At 36.4% G+C, this 20593-nt stretch overlaps 2 protein-coding genes across 5 annotated transcripts in view; one reads left to right on the top strand and one right to left on the bottom strand.

Moving 5' to 3' along the window:
• Positions 1-526: 526 nt before the first annotated feature.
• On the top strand, positions 527-14101 carry LOC139139744 (uncharacterized). 3 transcript variants are annotated; one of them, XM_070708611.1, is made up of 2 exons: positions 527-1127; positions 11222-14101. In XM_070708611.1, the coding sequence occupies exon 2, from the start codon at positions 11256-11258 to the stop codon at positions 12867-12869; it is 1614 nt and encodes a 537-aa protein (XP_070564712.1). In that variant the 5' UTR covers positions 527-1127; positions 11222-11255; the 3' UTR covers positions 12870-14101. The 3 variants fall into 3 exon arrangements, with proteins under 3 accessions (XP_070564712.1, XP_070564713.1, XP_070564711.1); XM_070708612.1 differs by lacking the exon at positions 527-1127 and adding an exon at positions 1815-1933; XM_070708610.1 differs by lacking the exon at positions 527-1127 and adding an exon at positions 6549-6703.
• A 3260-nt stretch (positions 14102-17361) lies between these two features.
• LOC139139741 (E3 ubiquitin-protein ligase UBR3-like) overlaps positions 17362-20593 on the bottom strand; it is a 49397-nt gene continuing 46165 nt past the window's right edge. The window contains exons 34-35 of one of the 2 annotated variants that reach the window (XR_011553873.1): positions 20167-20357; positions 19630-19763 (exon numbers count right to left, since the gene is read on the bottom strand). Coding sequence is in view for 1 of the 2 variants with exons in the window: in XM_070708606.1 (XP_070564707.1) it covers positions 20240-20357 (118 nt within the window). In the remaining variant the exon portion in view is untranslated. Of the gene's footprint in view, positions 20358-20593 lie in introns of both variants that reach the window. The other variant, XM_070708606.1, reaches the window with a different exon arrangement.

Below are 20593 nucleotides of genomic sequence, written 5' to 3'. Positions count from 1 at the left end.
TAATATTTTAAAGTAGCGTGAAAATATCAAACAATTTTTCACCATGCCCTTCATCCACATGACGTTCATATAGGCCCCTAGGCCTATCAGATATAATGATCAGAGATATCAAGATGTTTAATATTTTTCGGCGCGCCCTTTGGGCGCAGTATTTTAATATATCAGAGATATATGTCAGAAATATCTTTATGTCTGTAAATTGAAAGTCTGTTTTGCAAAGTGTACCAATCATTATGAAATCTGCAGTTCATATGAAAAGCATGACAAGTTCCTGATACTTTTTCTCAATGAGAATTCAGTGTTAGAAAGCAATAAGCTTATGCACTAAAATTTCACAATCACATTTTTCTTATAACAGTTCTGGACATCTGGTTATGCATAAAAAGTGTGGAATACATTCACAGCTCATTCAAAATACTGTATTCAAACTTTAGAGCTTTAGAAGTTTTAGAGACAGGCAATAGGTGAATTAGCGCCATCTCTGCATCTGGATACGTCCTATTCTTCTCTCTACAAACAACACACTATCATGGCAGTGCTGTCGTGTTGTAAGCTTACAGGGAAGTATAAAATTATTAATTACTGACAGCGACCACATTATTAGTTTACCTCTGCTGCACGTTATTATAATATATAGCTATCTATGGCAATATCCCGGGGGCAGTATCATAAGTATCAGATTGCTGTTTGCTTGGTTTCCATACTGTGCACAGGTGTTGGGCGTGGTTATTTTTGCGTGACACATCCCGGAAGTACTTGGACGTAGTTTCCCAAGTTACCGCCTGTTACGTAGGTACGCCCTTGAAATATGACTATGAGTTGTCGACATATTTAGTCGGTAAACACGCATAGAAAAATACACGCCCAGAAGATAAAATAGGTTTGCTTCTCAGAAGATTTCCTCGGTGGCCACCACACATAGAGGCCGTGTTAGATTCGCACGTCCAACCAACCATGGTTAGGTTACTTTCTTTTACAAATTTATAGCCTAGGAACTGAATTCAATGCACACTTGCTCTTCGAACTATATCGGTGGTCGTGTCAACTGACATCGATCTCTCTGATTGCGATTTTCTGTGACGACAGTGTACATGGTGAAGGGAAGACGAAAATAACAGAAAAAACAGGTATAGTAAATTTTATCTTCTCAAATCAAGAAATCTTTCCCAGACTAGCTCTGCACGTAAGACAAGTTGTAGGCTTGGGAGGCTGCAGGTCTCCATCACCGGGGTATGGTCACAGTCGTTTGGAGAGCTATTCAGCGCTGCGACTATTCGCCCCATAGACGAGTGTACAGAAGCGAGAAATACCCCAAGTCTGGAAACAGAATGGCTATAAAAACCACGCCATGTCACATTCCGTGTCCGATTTCACTGTGAAAATTAGCAAGTTCATCTATCATGCAACCGTCGATCGTTCCCTATCATTCTAAAATTTCATACCTGATACTTTATCTGATTCAAAAACGCTCGTTTCGTGTGATTTTCGGCCGAATTCGACGGACACCTCGCCAAAACCTGGGGGTGAGCAACATTCCGGTCACCTCTTGGGTACCTCCACTTTACTGACGTTGGCGCCGCCTACCCATGAGGGATGACTGGAATGTTGCTCACGCTTATGTTTTGGCCAGGTGTCTCTCGAACTCGGCCGAAAATCACAGGAAATGAGCATTTTGTAAGCAGATGAGTATCAGGTATGAATTTTCGTGTGATTTTCGGCCGAGTTCAGAAGACACGTCGCCAAAACATAAGGCATGAAAAACCTTCCAGTCACCCCTCATGGTACGCGGCGCTAATGTCAGTAAAGTGGAGGCGCCCAACGTCCACTGTGAGGTGACCGGAATGTTGCTCACCCCCAGGTTTTGGCGAGGTGTCCGTCGAATTCGGCCGAAAATCACACGAAACGAGCGTTTTTGAATCAGATAAAGTATCAGGTATGAAATTTTAGAATGATAGGGAACGATCGACGGTTGCATGATAGATGAACTTGCTAATTTTCACAGTGAAATCGAACACGGAATGTGACATGGCGTGGTTTTTATAGCCATTCTGTTTCCAGACTTGGGGTATTTCTCGCTTCTGTACACTCGTCTATGGGGCGAATAGTCCCAGTGCTGAATAGCTCTCCAAACGACTGTGGTATGGTGCTCCCCCCGTTGTGCTACGACAACACAATGACAGCTACGACTAGTCTGCAGCAGGTAGGGCTACATCGATCAAGGATGTACTTGGGTGTTATCGGTTTGTATATTTCACTCAAGGCACTGTATTTCAGGGTTTCGATAACACATTCAACAGAATGGAACTATCAGTACACCACAACCTAAGTTATTTCACGTTTTCTCACTCATCAGAATCTCACAGGGCAGGGGTTATTTATTAGATTATGTAACTATGTCTAGCTTAGCTATCAGAGGATTCGGATTTAACAGTGACTGCCACGGCGGTCGCTCTACTGGTGATTCGAACCACAAGCGATGTGCCCAGAAAGGGGGTGCTTACAAGGACCTTCACTGTGTATATATCCATATCCACAAACAGCAATGCCACAGTGTGTACAACTCATACCTTATTTGTACAGAATTTAATCCAACCATTGAATCATTCATCTATATATTAAACAAAGATGGAAACTTAAGCTTACATCCGTTTGGGTTTCTCTAGAATTAATTTCAGTGACAGCTTCAGTAGTTTTTAAATCACACCGCGTAGGCTCATAAAAATTTATATTGGCACCTTCTAGAAAGAGGATTATTCAAATCACTGTGGAGCAATAACAGCGTTTTGTCCAGAGATATGTAGTCTAATTCTATTTGAATTAGACTATTAGGTACATAAATAAATATTCACAAATCTGCCAATTGTAGATTCGTCATCAGTGACATGTACGCATGTGGCATTTGAAGCATGTACATTGTCCACAGAGGAGCCTACATAGGGTAGTTCACATGCCACCAGTTCCAGGGGTTTGCTGTCTGGAGCATGGTACATGTACGCTTAAATACTTTGTACCAGTCACTGCAGTACACAGTGTTTGGGTAATTAAAACACAAACAACACTGAAGGTGATTAGTAATAATCTATCACCTTCCCTATGTTCAACTCGATGTAGTGGCGATTGATCAGGGAATTAATAAATTGCTGGCTATTAAAATCAATTATTCATCAATCATTCTACAGTAATACATTTCCTGCTCTATTGTGACTATGTTATCAATGTGAAAGTAAATATGGCCAATTCTTACTGGATGATAGTAAACCTTTCAAAGATTTCAGATATCCATGAATAGAACACCCAATTTTATGTCAAAATTTCATTGTGAAAGGCAAATAAGACAATAGGAGCTGAGAGTATCATCAATGCAATCAATCAGTCTATCAATCAGTCAACATTTTATTACCCTATGTTTGTAAAAATTTGAGAAATATGGTAAGACGTGCTGGGTTTAAAGGGTAAAGGAGACTGAAAAATAGCGAAAGGTAGTCAAGTATGTTTTCCTGGCCATTTAAAATTTAAATCAAATTTAGGAAAAAGAAATCATAAATCTTGAGGGCAGTGTGTCAGGAGAAAAACTCAACTTGCATGTATGTTATCATAATAAACTCAGTGAAAATAAATAATATATACACTATGTAATACGAGCAAATATACAAATAAATACACAGCATGTAAGAACTAAACTTGGATGAGAAAACTGGCGAGGGAGTGTGGAAAGGATTGTCCACTTTATTTAGATTTTATTTGTTGAGGTAAACTATTGGAGAAAGACAAGCCATTAACCCCTATATGCAATGTAGTAGTTAGCAAAACATCAATATAAGCTAACCAAGAAAAGCTACTTACAAGAAAAACTTCACTATGAAATGCATGGTTGAAGAAGTTTTCAAGTCATTTGTCAGAGCAATAGTGTACAGGGTGGGGAGGTTAGAGGTGGTAGAGAACAACGCATAGTATGAAGGGTGGGCAGGTTAGAGGTGGTAGAGAACAACGCATAGTATGAAGGGTGGGCTGGTTAGAGGTGTTAGAGAACAACGCATAGTATGAAGGGTGGGCTGGTTAGAGGTGGAAGAGAACAACGCATAGTATGAAGGGTGGGCAGGTTAGAGGTGGTAGAGAACAACGCATAGTATGAAGGGTGGGCAGGTTAGAGGTGGTAGAGAACAACGCATAGTGTGAAGGGTGGGCTGGTTAGAGGTGGTAGAGAACAACGCATAGTATGAAGGGTGGGCAGGTTAGAGGTGGTAGAGAACAACGCATAGTATGAAGGGTGGGCTGGTGGTAGAGGTGGTAGAGAACAACGCATAGTATGAAGGGTGGGCTGGTTAGAGGTGGTAGAGAGCAACGCATAGTATGAAGGGTGGGCAGGTTAGAGGTGGTAGAGAGCAACGCATAGTATGAAGGGTGGGCAGGTTAGAGGTGGTAGAGAGCAACGCATAGTATGAAGGGTGGGCAGGTTAGAGGTGGTAGAGAACAACGCATAGTATGAAGGGTGGGCAGGTTAGAGGTGGTAGAGAACAACGCATAGTATGAAGGGTGGGCAGGTTAGAGGTGGTAGAGAACAATGCATAGTATGAAGGGTGGGCAGGTTAGAGGTGGTAGAGAACAACGCATAGTATGAAGGGTGGGCAGGTTAGAGGTGGTAGAGAACAACGCATAGTATGAAGGGTGGGCAGGTTAGAGGTGGTAGAGAGCAACGCATAGTATGAAGGGTGGGCAGGTTAGAGGTGGTAGAGAACATGAGTCTGTTGGAAAAATACAGTATGTAGCAACTGTAAGATCATTTGGCAGAGAAGAAGGATGAAAAACCTTATCCGTGTTTTCATTATTTTTTCTGGATAGTGATCATCATATACTGAAACCTAAAACCTTGTACTGAAGAAAATCACGTTTGGCAATGATATTATGTTCCTGTAATTGAAAAAGACAATTTTATGAAAGATAGAAAAAGACCTATAGATCAAGTACTGTTAATTTTTCACAAATTGAGTCAGTTATGCAATAAAATAAATGGGATAACTATACATAGACTCTCAAAGCTTTATGTACATTTTTGAAATGTAGACTCAAAACTTATTTCAATTATGAGCAGGGATGTCAGTCAACCTTGTATAAGTATCAACATGTTGAGAAACCTGTCTATTCCAGACAGTCTCTCAAGAATAGAACAATAGAGCTGTATTAAATTCCAGTCAGCTTGCTACCTTTAGCTTGGAAAATCAGCAATCATTCTTCTTATCAAGGAGGTGTTGATAAGGTTGGGTTTCATTGTACATCTATTTAGAATGATAATTTCACACCAGAAATAGATGAATTTTATTCAAAAGTAGGCGAGTTTAGTTGGAGACAATAATGTGGTAATGCATATTTTACCATCAGATTTGTTCAAAATCTGCCATTTTAAAAAACAATTATACAATTAAAATTGTGAAGCAGCCATGTTTCATTACAGTTCTTTTGAAAATAAGTTTATTTTGATGTGATTCAGTCTATGTATGGCAAGTTCAAGCTACCAAATTTTCACAATCACATCCTATTGATTAATTAAAAAGATCTAGGTTTAATGTTTAATTTAAAACCATTCTTTTAATATTTCTCTTCAGAATTATCTTGATCTCAAACTGTTTTGTCATCATAAGTTCGAATTATGCAGTGCAATAACATTGTTTTGAGAAAGCTTTATCAAAATTTGATCGTTTGAAGGTAATGTTTACCAATACTTCTTTGTCTTGACCTAACCCGTTTGAACCTTGGCAATCTGGAATATCATTGGTCGTAACAGAGGGTCATAAATGTATTTGCAGTTAACGCTGTTCATGGTGTAAATAACCACTTTTAGGAAAAGTTAAAAACCGTTCTGTGCTGTGTGAACATTTAGATTTGCACTCTTACAGGTATTCTGTAAAATATTAATGTAAAAAAAATGAGTGTTAATGGTAACATTATCACCGCACCCTTTCCATTGGTCATAAATATGGCATTATGAAGAATGGCCACAATGCCAAACACTTCACAACTCACTGACCAATCACTGACCATACTACTTGTACCTGTTTATAGGTTGTTTTCTGGAAGTTTTCACTATTGTATGGTACATACTTTGTAAAATTATTCTTGACAAGCTTATACCGATAGATGAGCTTTTGTTCGCAATTCTGCACAGTCACATTGTTTGACATAAGTTGGTACCACATAACCCTATTCAAGTGATTATCTTTTGAAACTTGGCACATTGTCCTTGAAGAAATACTCTTTATTGCTCCTATAATTTCCAAAAGGTCATTTTCCCTGAAAGTTGTGTTGACATAGTTTTTCCAATGCTCATGTCTGTATCAGGATCTGGCTAGTTGCTGTCTTTGATTTTAAACTCAAAGAGAAAGGACGAAGTTCACTTTCACTGATGCTACACATTACCTGATGAAAATGCATACTCTCTGTCCAGGCATCTTTTGTTCTGCAATACAATGGTGTTGTATTTTTAGCCATGCAAATTAAGTTGGTAATGTAATTAGTATTCAGCAGTCGATTGGTTGCTTACATTGGCTTGTTTTGACATGACCCTCCACCCATAAAAGAATTCACTTTTTGTTGGTCTGACCACTGTGGTCTGACATAGTTTGCAATCAGCTGGATTATGTTGTGTCTTACTGTTGGAGCGTTATCTCCCTGGTATTGTAGTTTTGGTTATTTTCCTCAGAGAGTACAGGTAAGCTACACTTCAAGACATAATGTGAAACGATTTGAAGAAATATGCTAAGCATAGTTCCTGTTTTACAGGAATCCTTGTCAACTATGGTGGAGCATGGAGTGGGTGGACGTACCACAGTGGTATGTCCATCCATGCTCCATGGGTGGAGGGATTGGGTGTCAACCAGTGTTATTACTATCCTCAACATCAGTATCAATGCAGATTGTGTGATATAATAAACAATTTATTGCTTATGATAACAATCATGTCAAAAACATTGAGCGGTTATTGTCAAACCTGAACATGTGCTTCACTAGCACATCAGGATTTGAGCACATGCAGTTAATCCAGAGTAACTATTGTTAGAGTTGCTGCAGTTCTGTAGTCAACAACCTTCCCGAGGGATTTTGTGTGGTTGTGAAAGGTAGACATACCTTTTCCCCACCATCCAAAATTGCCAGGCAAAGTTATTGGCTGCGGAACTGCAGTGAGGTTTGAGGTAAGATTCACAATCTGAAGATTGTAACCTGCTGTTTACATGAGATGGCATTGATATCATGGGAAGTTTAAAGTTTTTCCACCTAAAATACCTTTTAATACCATTACTGTCTTGATGTCAAACTTATTGCAGATTCACTAATATTTGTCTTTGAGGATAGTGATGTCATCAAATCTATGGGTACATGATGAGCTACGTAGGGAAGTCTTAATACTGGCAATCTTTCATGAAACTTTGTTGTATTTGTGATGTCATTCCAAAACATGTGTGACAATCAATAGGGATTTGCTGTTGTTAATTTTCTACAAATTTGTGTAAAATTTATACCCCAATGGAGAAAATGTAATAAGTGTAATACCTTTGGTACATATCATAATGTGATTGGTTACTGCATTGTATCCATGTTTAAAAACATCTGTCCAGGGGATACATGAGGATCTAAGGAAACTTGAAATTGAAGATGTGCATGTTTAGGATAACTGGAAAAATGTTTGAAGTAACAGATTGAATATTGAGAGCTGAGGACAAAATTAGATGAAGTGCTACTGTACCTGAAACCTGTATGTTTGAAGTGACTGACACATGTACACTAGGTATTTCCCAGTGTACTGATCAGTATGGTTGTACTGTCTATACAGCCAAGGTCAAGCTTTTCTCCCTGTGTGTGACTCTTGAAATCTCATGATCATCAGAATTCTAACAAAATGTGTCTGACAAATTTCTAATTTTGATTTGATGAACACTGGGATATAATTCTGTACGAGAAGTTGGGGATAGTGATTTCGTTTATTTATTTATGATGTAATTTAGCAGTGTATTCTTAATTCATCAAATATGCTGTCATTGCGTAACTCTCCATTTTCTTTCATCAAGGTGAATTTCTTTTCTAACAAAATATTGCCAACATCTGTATCGTTATCATTTCTTCAAATTCCTGATTATGCAAATTATTTCAATGATATCGTTATTAAATACCACTGTTCGTGAACAAGACCTCTTTTCATATCTATAGTAATTCTTTTGATTCAACTTCATTTTGTAAGCTTGAGTATTTTATCCAGTAATTAGTTTTCTGAGCTCGAATTATCATGTGGTAATTAATCCTTAATTATTGTAAATGTTGATTTTAAAGGTTGTAGTTTTAGTATGATATTGTGAAGTTATACTAAAATAATTTCTTTATTATTTGCATATAACACTGAATACAAAACATTTAGTGTAGTTTGAATATTTACATCCTTCAAACTTGTTACTCATAATCGCCCACAATCTGTGAAATCAGTGATGAGACTTGTTTAGCATTTTGTAGTTCACTAAATTGTCACAGATTAAACATTAACTGTCAATACATTTTTATTATTAGCAGCTGTTAACCAAGGTCTATAAATGCTACATTGTCTTCGAATTACAGCATGAAATTGATGTTAATGTTTAACCCTTTGTATGAGTAACAAGTTTGAAGGATATTTATATATTCTACAATTTGTGCATGACATTAAGGTGACCTGTCTGGTGCTATTTTTGTTATCATCAAACACACTGAAATATGTTTCAAAGAAAGTAAAGGAAGACACATTGACTTATGAGTGGTCTGCATTGACTGATAAGGGGAATATCATTTTGAATTTGTTACTTCTAAATCATTGACATTTGTAGTGCTACACTGTAATCCATGGATGGTGCATCAATTGTGGAACCAGATACTAAGAACATTTGTGCTTTCAATCACATACCGGTACATGTAAGTCATTGACACCTAAAAAGCTCCAACACAAAATGTCCAATACGGTAGACTCTTTATTGCAAATGATTTTACTTTACATGTAGCATTACTCAGTGCAGTCCAATTCTGTCAAACTATTCAGATGTGATTATATTCACTAACATAGAAAACTAAAATGGAATTTGCTAAGTCATGTGACACCGGACCATGAATCAGTTACCATCAAATACTCCAATAAACTTTAATACAGGATTTAAAGATGGTATAATGCATTCATTCTCATCAGCCTTGTATTATGACACTCCCATGCAAATAAAACCAAACAATCATTTCCTTTTACATGCGTGAGGTTTTTACATTCTTCACATATCTAACCTTTTGTGCACTCTCTGAGTAAGCACTTCACTATTCATCAGTGATTTTTTTTCACTTTTGAAAAAGTACCTGTGCCGTGTATATTGTGGTCCCTCAACCAGCAATCATCAGCCTGACTGCCACCATGAACGTACTCGCTATGTCCATGGACGTACTACGGTACATCCATGGTGCCGTGTATGTCTTCACATGGTCCCTCCACCAGCAATCATCGGCCTGACTGCCACCATGAACGTCTATGTCCATGGACGTACTACGGTACGTCCATGGTGCTGTGTATGTCCTCAGATAATCTAACAATGTCAAAGCAATGAAAGCACTATAATTCAATCACACATAAGGTACAGAACTCTTTGCAATGATTAAATCTTCAACAAGTTAATTGTTGTATTTCCTTGAAATGAATCAGTTTGTGTCAATCTCATATCACGTAACACTGACAAGTTGGCTCTGTTGTAAACGTAAGTTTTGAACATTTAAAACTTGTGCGACTCGACAATTTCTTTCAAACTTATGATTGTTGATCTGAGATTTAATTTTAATTTTGTATTCAGTGGTTTAGACCAAAAGTTTATTTAAAACAATTTTGCATTTTTGACTAATTTTGTGTGTGTGTTGATGTTTAAATCATATGGCTGACCTGCATTCAGGCTGAATAGCAAAGGTGGTAGTCTTCATGTACTTACGTAATACCAGTAGCTGTCTCAACTGGCCATTGTTTACACTTTCAATTTTACACATCCTACTTGGTAGTGTTTGCAAAAGCTTAACTTCCAAGCGTCTCTTTGAATGAAAGGCCTTCTTGAAATCAACCCAAATGTGAAAAAATCTCTCTTGGACTGAAATTCATTATTCATAGTGTTTTACATGTGGACTATTTTACACAATTTCAACTGGACATAACATGTTATAACCATAGTAGATTTGCACTGAGTCACTCAATGACACCAATTGTTCAATGGATCATGGTACACTGATTTCCTACACAGATACTTTCATGTGTACAGTGTAAGATTTTCATTGTAGCTTTTGTGAATTCTTCCAAGTAATTACACCACTCTTTTGTCACTTCACAATTGTTCTAGCATATAGCCTCTTGTTTTCCAAATATACAAAACTGCACCAACGCCTTACAAAGTGGCCAACACCCAAAAACAGCCACATCTTTTATACTATTCAGACTATTACTAGCAAGTCCATTCGCCAGGGTAAATCTGACGATTTTTAGGGTCAATAACTGTAAAGACTAGTATCTGATCTCCTTAAGTCTCCTTCAAGTGAAAATCTTTGTTTCTTGGAGACAATGTCGTTGAGTGGTTATTTGCATAGTTACATACATACTTGGAGAGTGTTGTCTGAGAGCTAGCTTAAATGAAACACTTGCAGTCAGTAGGTTTTCACATTTTGCTTCATGGGAGTATCCCATCAACATATACAATATGTTATAGAGGGTAAAGCTGATTGAATTTGACTTTTTATGTTCATGCTGCAATGTGGCATTCATCACACTTTCATATAATCCATTCTGTATAAGCCTTCCTTTTTCTCATCAGGGAGCTGGTAAAATTGTAGGTTCAACAAGTGATTTTACTAAACTCTAAGTTTTATCAAGACAGTCATAGCTACTGTGAAAGAAACCAGAAATGTTACGATAGACGTCATGATGTTCATTAACTCATGCAAGGCACTGTTTTTGGACTGATTGATCGTATTTTGGTTCTAATGTTACAGTTACTGTAGTACTTATTAGTTTCACTGAAATCTTTCACCAATGTTATACAGATTGGTAAAGTACTGTATCCTGTCCTGCTGACAATTCTTTCAAACCATTTAAACAGCAGATCTGAGAGCTCATAGTGAACATTGTCTACAGTTTGGTTAGACATACATGTGTAAGTACACAAGCAAATTATTAAATGTTTTGTCTTCTAATTCACAGGCCCAAAAGGTGTAAGTGTAAAGCATAGAAGAAGATGGGCTGTACAAGTTCCCATTCTGAAAACCTGCCACGGTTGCCATTGTTAACTTCGGATGAATTCCTTCAGTCTATCCATGAACCACCAGGATATTTTATCAGTTCTCTACAGACATCACGAGACTTTATTGGAAGTACAAGAAGTACAAGAAAGATAAAAACTCCCGAAATGTCATATAATGGACCGCCATCTCATCTTGAGAGTTCAGCTGATGTTCATCCATTTTGGGCGTATCATGGACTGGACTTTTACAATAACTTTCTGAGCAATACAAGTTCTAGTGAAGCCCCACCAAGTTTATTTCCATCTGCAGAGACAGCACAGGAACTACGTCAGATTGAAGTGAATGAAGCTTTAACAGATTTAAGACAACAAGTGATTGGTGTGATTGCAGACAAGAAATCAATTAAAAAGAAGAAAGAAAAAACACCTGAAGATGATAATTCGTTACAAGGTTTGACAAATGATGAGAAATTGACCATAGAATTCTTAGAATCTGTACTCCGAGCAGAAGATGACTACTTTGAAGAAAGTGAGCATCAATCTGTACAGAGCTTGGATGCTTTAGAAAGTAACTGGATAATTGGACCTCACAAGTACTCTCATTCCTCTATTCATCATGATGGGCATGACGGTGATCAACAAAGTATCTCCACTGAAGGCAATGCTCATCCTGTGCCAGGACACATGCATGATATTGTCACAGAATGTGATCTAGCTAGCCAAGGAAAACCTGTGGATAGAGAGGACTCTTTCCTTCACAAACCTGTTTATCTTCCAAACAACGATGTTCTCATAGTTGATGCTGATTGCGAAATTGGTACCAACACAAAAACATCTGGAGAAGATGCAATTTCAACAGTGAACGTGAACAGCAGCAGAAGCAGCAGCAGTAGAAGTAGTAGAATATCCATCACAGAACACTATGTTACAGAACAGTATATCCCTGACACTGAACAGCAAATGAATACCACAAACAGCATTGCCAATGAAAACAATGAAGATCTAATAGATTTTGACACTGATACCCAATCTAATGACTTTGTGAAAACCATATATCCAGAAACACAAGTTCCTCCAGATGTAAATGATCACAATGCAGTTGAAGTGAATGACTCAGCCATTGAAACTGGTGGTGCTAATGAGGAATTCAGCCTTGAAGCTGCCAGAAGTGCTAGTGCAACCACAGTCAGGGGCAGCAAAGTCTTTGAGATGGTTCAAATGTTTGACCAGAAAGTTCGGGAGAGTTTTGGAGAAGCTGACAAAAAAAGCAAAGGCGTGAACAGGGAAAAAACATCTGAAGGAGAAGATGAACAGGTGGATGACATTGCTAAACTGTTAATGGATGGAACTGGTAGCAATGGCAAAACACAAGTAGGGACAGACCATAACTCTGATACAATGCCAGTGATCTTGTCACAAGAGAGAAGTGGTACTTCTTTAAAGGAACCGTTGGCACATGACATCCATTCATCTGACAATAATGAATCCATATTAGGGCAGATAAAGAAGGACCTTGTGCTGTTACAGCAAGGAGAAAGCAATGATGATGGTGATGATGATGATGATTATGGCAGACAGGAAAGCATTGATAGTGGTTTTGTCAACTAAAAACTGTCAAACTGTGCAACTTCCCATCCACCGTAAAGGCCAACAATGACATTTTCCCTTTTATATGGTGCTTTGTCCATTAATGCTTGTTTACATTCCTGACAAGCCTGCCATTTTGTTTCACTTTTGTCATCCCAGACTTTGAAAAGGTCAACAGAAATGTAACAAAGAAACCCTTAACATAATTTATGAAGATTTGATTTGCACACATCTCATGTTATCATATATATATTACATGTACTTTACTCAGGACGTAGAGATACATTTATCAACTCTAAGAATAACAGGTATTGTACATTGCAATTTATACATTGTTATAAAAGCCTTCCTTTTTTGTCAAAAATTTTGGTTATTATGGTTTAAAGATACTTATTAACTATGGTACACTTTCCAGTGTCATAGGATCATCTTTATCATTAGTGTAACAGACAGTAGAGTAACTACACAGGTATAATAGCCAAGCCAAGCTACCGGTTTAATACATGTACATTGTGAAATGACATATTTCAAAGGTACAAGGCAAGAATGCCAATATACCCAGCATGCCATTTACCTTACATATTTTACAATTTGAAATGCTTTCTGCTTGTGCAATGTCCTCTTGCCTTAAATTCACTAATGTTTTTCTTCTTGGAAGGGGCAAAGTACCGGTATAATTTCTTCACATTACTTCAGTGATGTTTGACAATGTATCGTTTTGAATGTTGCATATGTACTATACTGTAATTTAAATATGTTGAGCAAGGGGTTGTTCTATATTTCTGCAAGTACTCGGATTCTTTGATGATAGAAATTCATACACAAAAATTTACACTAAAAATGTTGGAAGGTTCTGATGGTTTTTACTACCATACATTGTAGTTTATAGAATGCCGTCTTGGTTTCTGTCAAAATTGGTGACTTTGCAGTAGTCTTTTTTCCACAACTCATGCATGTTCAAACAAGCATCGAGAGAAAAAAAATGTTTTATTATCTGTAGAATTGGGTGTGCATGCATTGGAGTCTCAGGTTTCAATTCAGGTTATGTACAGTATTGGACAACCACTGACAGAATGCATTAATGCAAATATTATTATGTTACAATCATGATTTGATAATTTGTAACTGGAATAAGGGATCCAGTTAATTAGAGTCACAAGACAAAGTTTCATTATTTGTAACACAATATTTCATTTACACTTAAATATTATGTTCTGCTGAACCTAAGTTAATAAAATATGAACTGAACATTATTTCCTCCTGTGTGATGTGTTGTTTGTCTTTCTCAATGACACAAACTGGAAGTATCTTCTTTGAAGGAAATTTACTTTTAGTCCATTGTAATTTTGATGTAATTTCCACAGATACTAAAGAGTGTTCATTTAATGCAGTATATTACAGATGTATAGGTCTGCTCAAGTGGAGTAGTACTACTAATTTTCTTTCAGATTGTTAAAATATGGCTCATATGATAGAAAAGAAGCGAATCTATTGGAATTCTGTGATTATCCAACACAGACCCTTTAACTACTTGATTTAACTTCACTGGTCTAGAATTTGGTCTTTGAAATAACTGAAAGCATAATAGAATTTCAGGGGGTTATGTTCACATGGATACTTTTCAAATATTCGAAATCATTTTCCAAGCCAAGTTTGCTGCATGTTATGACATCGCTGTAAGATTCAAGATTTGTATCTATCTGTGCATGAATTTTAAATCTTGGCTTTCAAAAATTTACGAGATAAAAATTCCATTCTCCCAAATGAGTTCAAAGTCTAAATATCCCTTCTACAACTGATGTAAAATTTGATTATGGCAATGAGGTATACAAGCTACAATTCTCTGTCAGAAAAGTAACCCTTGCAGTTATGTATTAATTTTGAAACAAAACATTGGATCAGTAACTGTATGTCAATGGGAACAATCAAGTTTGAGCATAACAAGGAAAAGACCACAAGCTTCTGATGGCAAACAAGATTTGTATGTAACATGACGTAAAATTGATGATAAAGGTATATGTGGACCCTAACACTGACTGAACCACACCAATCTGTGAATATGTTTGTACTAAATGTACCTTAATTACAAAACTTTAGGATGCAAATTAGCAATTAATTTACATGATCCTGCCATAAATGTCTTTTCACACTATTACAACTTAGGTATATAAACATCTTTACAAAAATTCATCATCTTTGAGACAGTATTTCTTTGACATGTCACCTAACTCATGAAAATTCATTAAATATGCTTATTTCCAATAAATTGACACAATACTGACATATGTCTTTGTTCATTATCAGAGTTCTGTACATCTGTACAGTTTCATCAAAAGTCTCTCAGGAAACACAAGTCTCTTTCAAAAATCATTGATTATACATGCCACACCCAAACCAATGGACGTGTATATGTATATCTCAGTGTATTGTCCTTGTTTGAAAGAAATAGGTGCAGGCATGTCTGAGATATCTGCCCAGATGGACTGATGGATGGATGGAGCCATATCCATATAGTCCCACGGACAAAGGACTAAAATTGCATCAATGACACTGAAGATTATCCAGCAAGTCAAAATTGTTGCATTTATTGCTACACTGGCAAATAAGGTAGCTTTTGTCCAGATGGAGAGTTGTTTTTTTGTAGGATTTTGTCTGAGAGGCAATAGACTGAGGTGGCTGTGTGTACAGATGGTGGGAGTGAAATGCTGTAATGAAGCTATGCCTTACTATTGTGCCATAGAAAGCTGCGACAGTACAATGCAAGAGTCGATTTGAAGTTTTTGCATTTTAAATGAATGGACACCGACTTTGCTATTTGTACTACGCTGACTATTTTTTCTGTGGTAAAATGTAAAGACTTGCAACACATTAAAATGAAAAAAGTTGTCAAAAATTCAGCAAATGTCTCTAAATGTTGCAAAGTGTGACTGAAAGTTGAATGTAAGGAAAAAGTAGAACAAATTTTTACTAACTTATAAATTACGTAGCTGATGCAACATGACTTGACAAAATCACTTTCAGTCTTTGTACATATACTCTATGTAAATATAGTTTCTAATAACTTTCCCTTTCTAATAACCTTCACTTTCATAACTTTGAACTTTCTCTCACTCAAATGACAGGCTTAATGGGATATTCTATAACTATATAATCCCATGGAATTTGGCTTGACGTTTTATGGCTCCATGACAAACACTTGCATACGATGATGTCAGAGAAAAATTCCATGGGATTACATATTTATCACATGAACAGTTTCTTATTTTTTGTTTGATGCGGAAGATCAAAATTATTGTTACAGATCGCAAAAATTTTGTCACACTCTGTGTTTTATTTCCCAGGATTACTTTCATTTAATGAGTGAAACAGTCCATCACCCAGGAGATATGCAAATGACTTCCAGGGTACTTTCATTCCTATATCCAATCATAGATCCTAGAGTTTTTCTCGAGGATCTATGATCCAATCATGTTGAAACAGGTTATCAAATTTTTGATACAATGAATGCCATCTTTACCAATCAGACATACAGATTTTGTAATATGAACTTGCAACTTTTTGGGGCTCGCCAAGTTAATAAGCTTATGATGTTTTTGAAGGCCATGACACCTCCTGGAATAAGAATTACTGTTTCAATCTTGTTTTTTGAAAATATTCTAAACATCTCTGATAACTTTGACTCTTCACAGCTAGTGCAGTGAAACCTTTCTGCCCGCTGATAGCAGCATGCTTGTAGCCCCAAAACTTCTATCACTGGTCTCTACAGGTGCCAACTTGTCAAGCCCAATCCTGGTCATCAATGTTTATGTCTTACAGACTTTGAAGTTTGCAGTGACACATATCTCGTATGTACATACCTTCAAACTTTATCACTTGATGGAAACATATTTCTATGATCATATTTCTATATCAATAATAAAGCCTTTTCATTGCTTACATGACTGCCTAACACATTGAATCCATCAAACTTCCATGACATATTTCTCTTGCAAGTAACACTACCTCAACCATGATCCCCTCTGGTGCCACTAGTATCATACTGCTATGCAGCAAGTAGCTTGTCTGTGATATCATAATGCTGTGATAGGCTGCATGTCTCTCTCTCTGGATTCAATGAAGTATCACAAACATGAATTTTAGGATGTAGACAAATGTTTTGGCAATGGATGCTTTGAACATGGAAACCACTACTTCAACTTGCTGAAATGGTGTTTTCAATCCGGTTTGATCTCACAACATATGGCACCGGGTCAACTAGCGGAGAAGCAAGAGACAAAACCACTCAGCCAAATCCCAACTCTCAAAAACAGAGTGGTTAAGTAACCTCTCCACACACTGTAGAGTTTGTGAAGCACTCATTCTCATAAATTCACTATCACACATCGCACACAAACTTTATTGAAGCAACAGCCTCAAGGAAAATTCCATACATCAACAGAACTATGAACCCAGGGTAGAAAATACGGTGTTTTCAATCTGGTTGTGAACGATTGTGAACAATTTTGCATATCAATTAATTTATTTAGACTGTATTTTTAAACAACGCTGTGCAAAAGTTACATCATGTGTATGTACAACATTTACAAAGAAAATCATGGCTTAATAATAAAATATCACTGTATTTACAAAATTGAACTCTGCATGGAAAAGAAAATTTGAAATTTGAGTGAGCCATGATATGCACATTCACACTGAGTGTTCACTCACAAAAAGACCTCTTCATATGTTGTTGAAATCACTGATGAACAACAAATAATATTTAAAAAATTCATAAAGCCACTATTGGGGTAATTAATGGGTGGACTTGATTGGGGCGCCCTGGTTTACCTGACTGGAGCGTCACCGTTTTTTTCCGTCACATGGTCGGGGTCACCCGGCGGATTCTCCAATCAAGTGGCCGCCATGTTGTGTATTTGTCTGCTCCCGACCAAACTGGATCAGGCTAGTCGAGGATCCCCAAATAGATGCGAACACCAAATCCCCGAACCAATCAAGTATGAACTTAGTTGTCCTGCATGCACCGGTCCAAACCGGTCGCCCTAATCAAGTCAACCCAATAATTATCAATTTTATGAATTCCCTGTATATTTGCTGTTAATTTACCAGCAAACACCTGATTTTGTGAACACTGAACACAAATTGATTCATTAATGTCAACAGAATTCTCCTTTACATGTCATTCAAATTTGAATATTTTCTTCTAAACTGCTGCTTGTCCTGACTACAAATCATACATTATCAATTTAAATGAAATCAAAGAAAAGAGAACTACACCACACAACAATGCACTTTCAGAAGTGGCACCACCGCTTACTTAGAAGTGGATCTTGTATCATGTTCAAAGACATGACCCGATGGCTGGCACTTTTCTGACTGATTGCCACCTCTTCCTTGAGTTCTAGTTTTACTGTACATCTTATTATTGAGGATCTCTAGGTAGGTTATAACTACTACGATTCATCTTGTTGGGGGAAAGTCCATCATGGTGTTTTGTTTGTGTCAATAGAACAATAAAATAAGACCATCATTTTAAGAAAATATGTTTTGAGTGAAAACTAAAACATTGCCTAAAATTTACACATCAAATTTGTCAATGCTTTCAAAAACAAACATTATGTCATCTTTAGGAAGCCATCATTAAACTTTGAAAGCAGTGGTTTCTAACAAGATGATTTCATAAAAAATGAGAAAATTGTGTTAAAAATTTACAAGAGAATATTTTATTATCATTTGTCATCCAAAAAACCCTAAACACCACATTTGAGACCTTTTGGATAAGAAAAAGAGTTTTGATGAAAAAATCACCAAACAAAAATTTTCTGCTTATTTGAACAAGTGTGAAATGGAATATCTCAACAAAAATATCTATGAAATATCAAAGTAATAAATCTGTCATCAGTAAAATTTTTGAAACATACACAAAAAATTATAATTATTTTTTTTTTCAAATTATGCAAGCCACATCTACAAGATTCCACCCACTTCCAGATTATTATCCAAACATTCCACATACTTAAACTGCTCACATTTAATTTGCTACTTTTGAGTTATGAACACTACAAATTTAGGCACACAGATTGACACATACAGACTGACAGAGTGATGACATTTGCCCTTTTATAGTGTTCCTTCTGAGTATGGGGGCTAAAACAATGGCACCATCTCCAGCTATACATATCAGTCATTACTTCAGATTGAACATATGCACATGACAGTATATCAACCAGACTATACTATTCATGCATAGAATTTATGTCACAGACAAACTTGTGGTCAAAATCCTCTCCTCTGAGTATATTGATTGTTCTGGATTTAAAAACACAAGTTACAGTTATGTTCTTTAGCAAAAGTAACAAGAAAATCAAATACAAGGTGATAATAAATTGCAATGGATGAATGGACTAACACATACTGACCTGTTTACTCTGTGTCACAAAAAGACGTGACATTGAACCTCAACTAGATCTCAATTGGAATTGTTAGTGAGCATATTGACAAAGAAGGCAAAAATTGATCAGTACTTTCCAGTGTCATGAGATATTTACCACTTGTCACAATATTGGTAACTATGTAACCACAAATGTCAACTTTGAACAAGTTGTCTGTCATGATCTCAAGAAATTTCATGTCTTCCATGAAAAATTTCATTCTTAAGTAAATGAAACTTTGAAAGTGATTTAAAATAAAATCTTCAAAGTCATATACCGTTACTTTGCAATAAATAAATGGTGAAAATGATCTAAGCAAGGTTAGTAAAGCCAAAATATCTGAGAGCCATTCTGTTAAACGAATTCAACATACCTTTTAGTAGAAATAAAAAACTTTTTTTAATTTGATTTATTGATTACATTTGAGTTTCAATCTTTTCAATGACTGACATGTACATGACTAAGAATTCCTGGATGTGTTAATAATTTTATCGATATCTTCAAATCATGTTTATCATTATACACAATTGCATAAAAATTTCAGATAAGTTAAAGATGAGACAATTTATTACTCTAAAACCTTGAACAAGTCTTTTCTAGTGAGAATAATAGTGTCAGTTTTGCAGAAATTCCTTGCTGGTCAATGCTTGCTGGTCAACCCTTGCTAGTCAACCAAAATTTGAACTAGAAATACCGGCAACCATTCTTTGTATTTTTGTAAAAGAAGCATTGTGCAGACATTGCAAACCATCAAATAATGCTACCATGCTTGGAGATACATCTCTTGAAGACATCCTTCATTTGTTACAAAAAATATGACAATCTTTGTCTTTCCATTTTGACAGTTGAGTATAACTCACTCACTCAAGAAATTACCAATGATAAACAATGATTTCTCAGCAAAGTATCAATTATTAGATAGTATTCTCTTGACATTATGATACCCACTCTACATCTACTTTATCATAATCTATTGTGATGCCACATCCATCTCTTACAAGAATGATCAATGCTCAATGTTTTCCAGAGTTGTTCAAGGACTTGAAATCTTTCTCTGCTCAGATGTAATGGTTTGCCTCTCCTGTAAGACAGAATAAAACAATAAAAAACAACGTCACTCATTTTAATTCAATAATTCTCAGTAAATGAGCCAAACTGTACTCTAGCAAGGAAAAAAGAATGGGTCCATCTCTAATTGTCATGTAAGTTCTGCAATTGAATTCAAAGCAATTTCTCCCTTGCCTCTGTTTGTCCTCAACAAAAGTTTGCAGTGCAGTGAGATTATGAAGTAAAAGTATGGATATAGTTATTGAATGA

Source organism: Ptychodera flava, chromosome 9 (assembly GCF_041260155.1).
Source record: "Ptychodera flava strain L36383 chromosome 9, AS_Pfla_20210202, whole genome shotgun sequence".
Taxonomy (NCBI): domain Eukaryota; kingdom Metazoa; phylum Hemichordata; class Enteropneusta; family Ptychoderidae; genus Ptychodera; species Ptychodera flava.
This window is presented reverse-complemented; position numbering and strand designations above follow the sequence as displayed.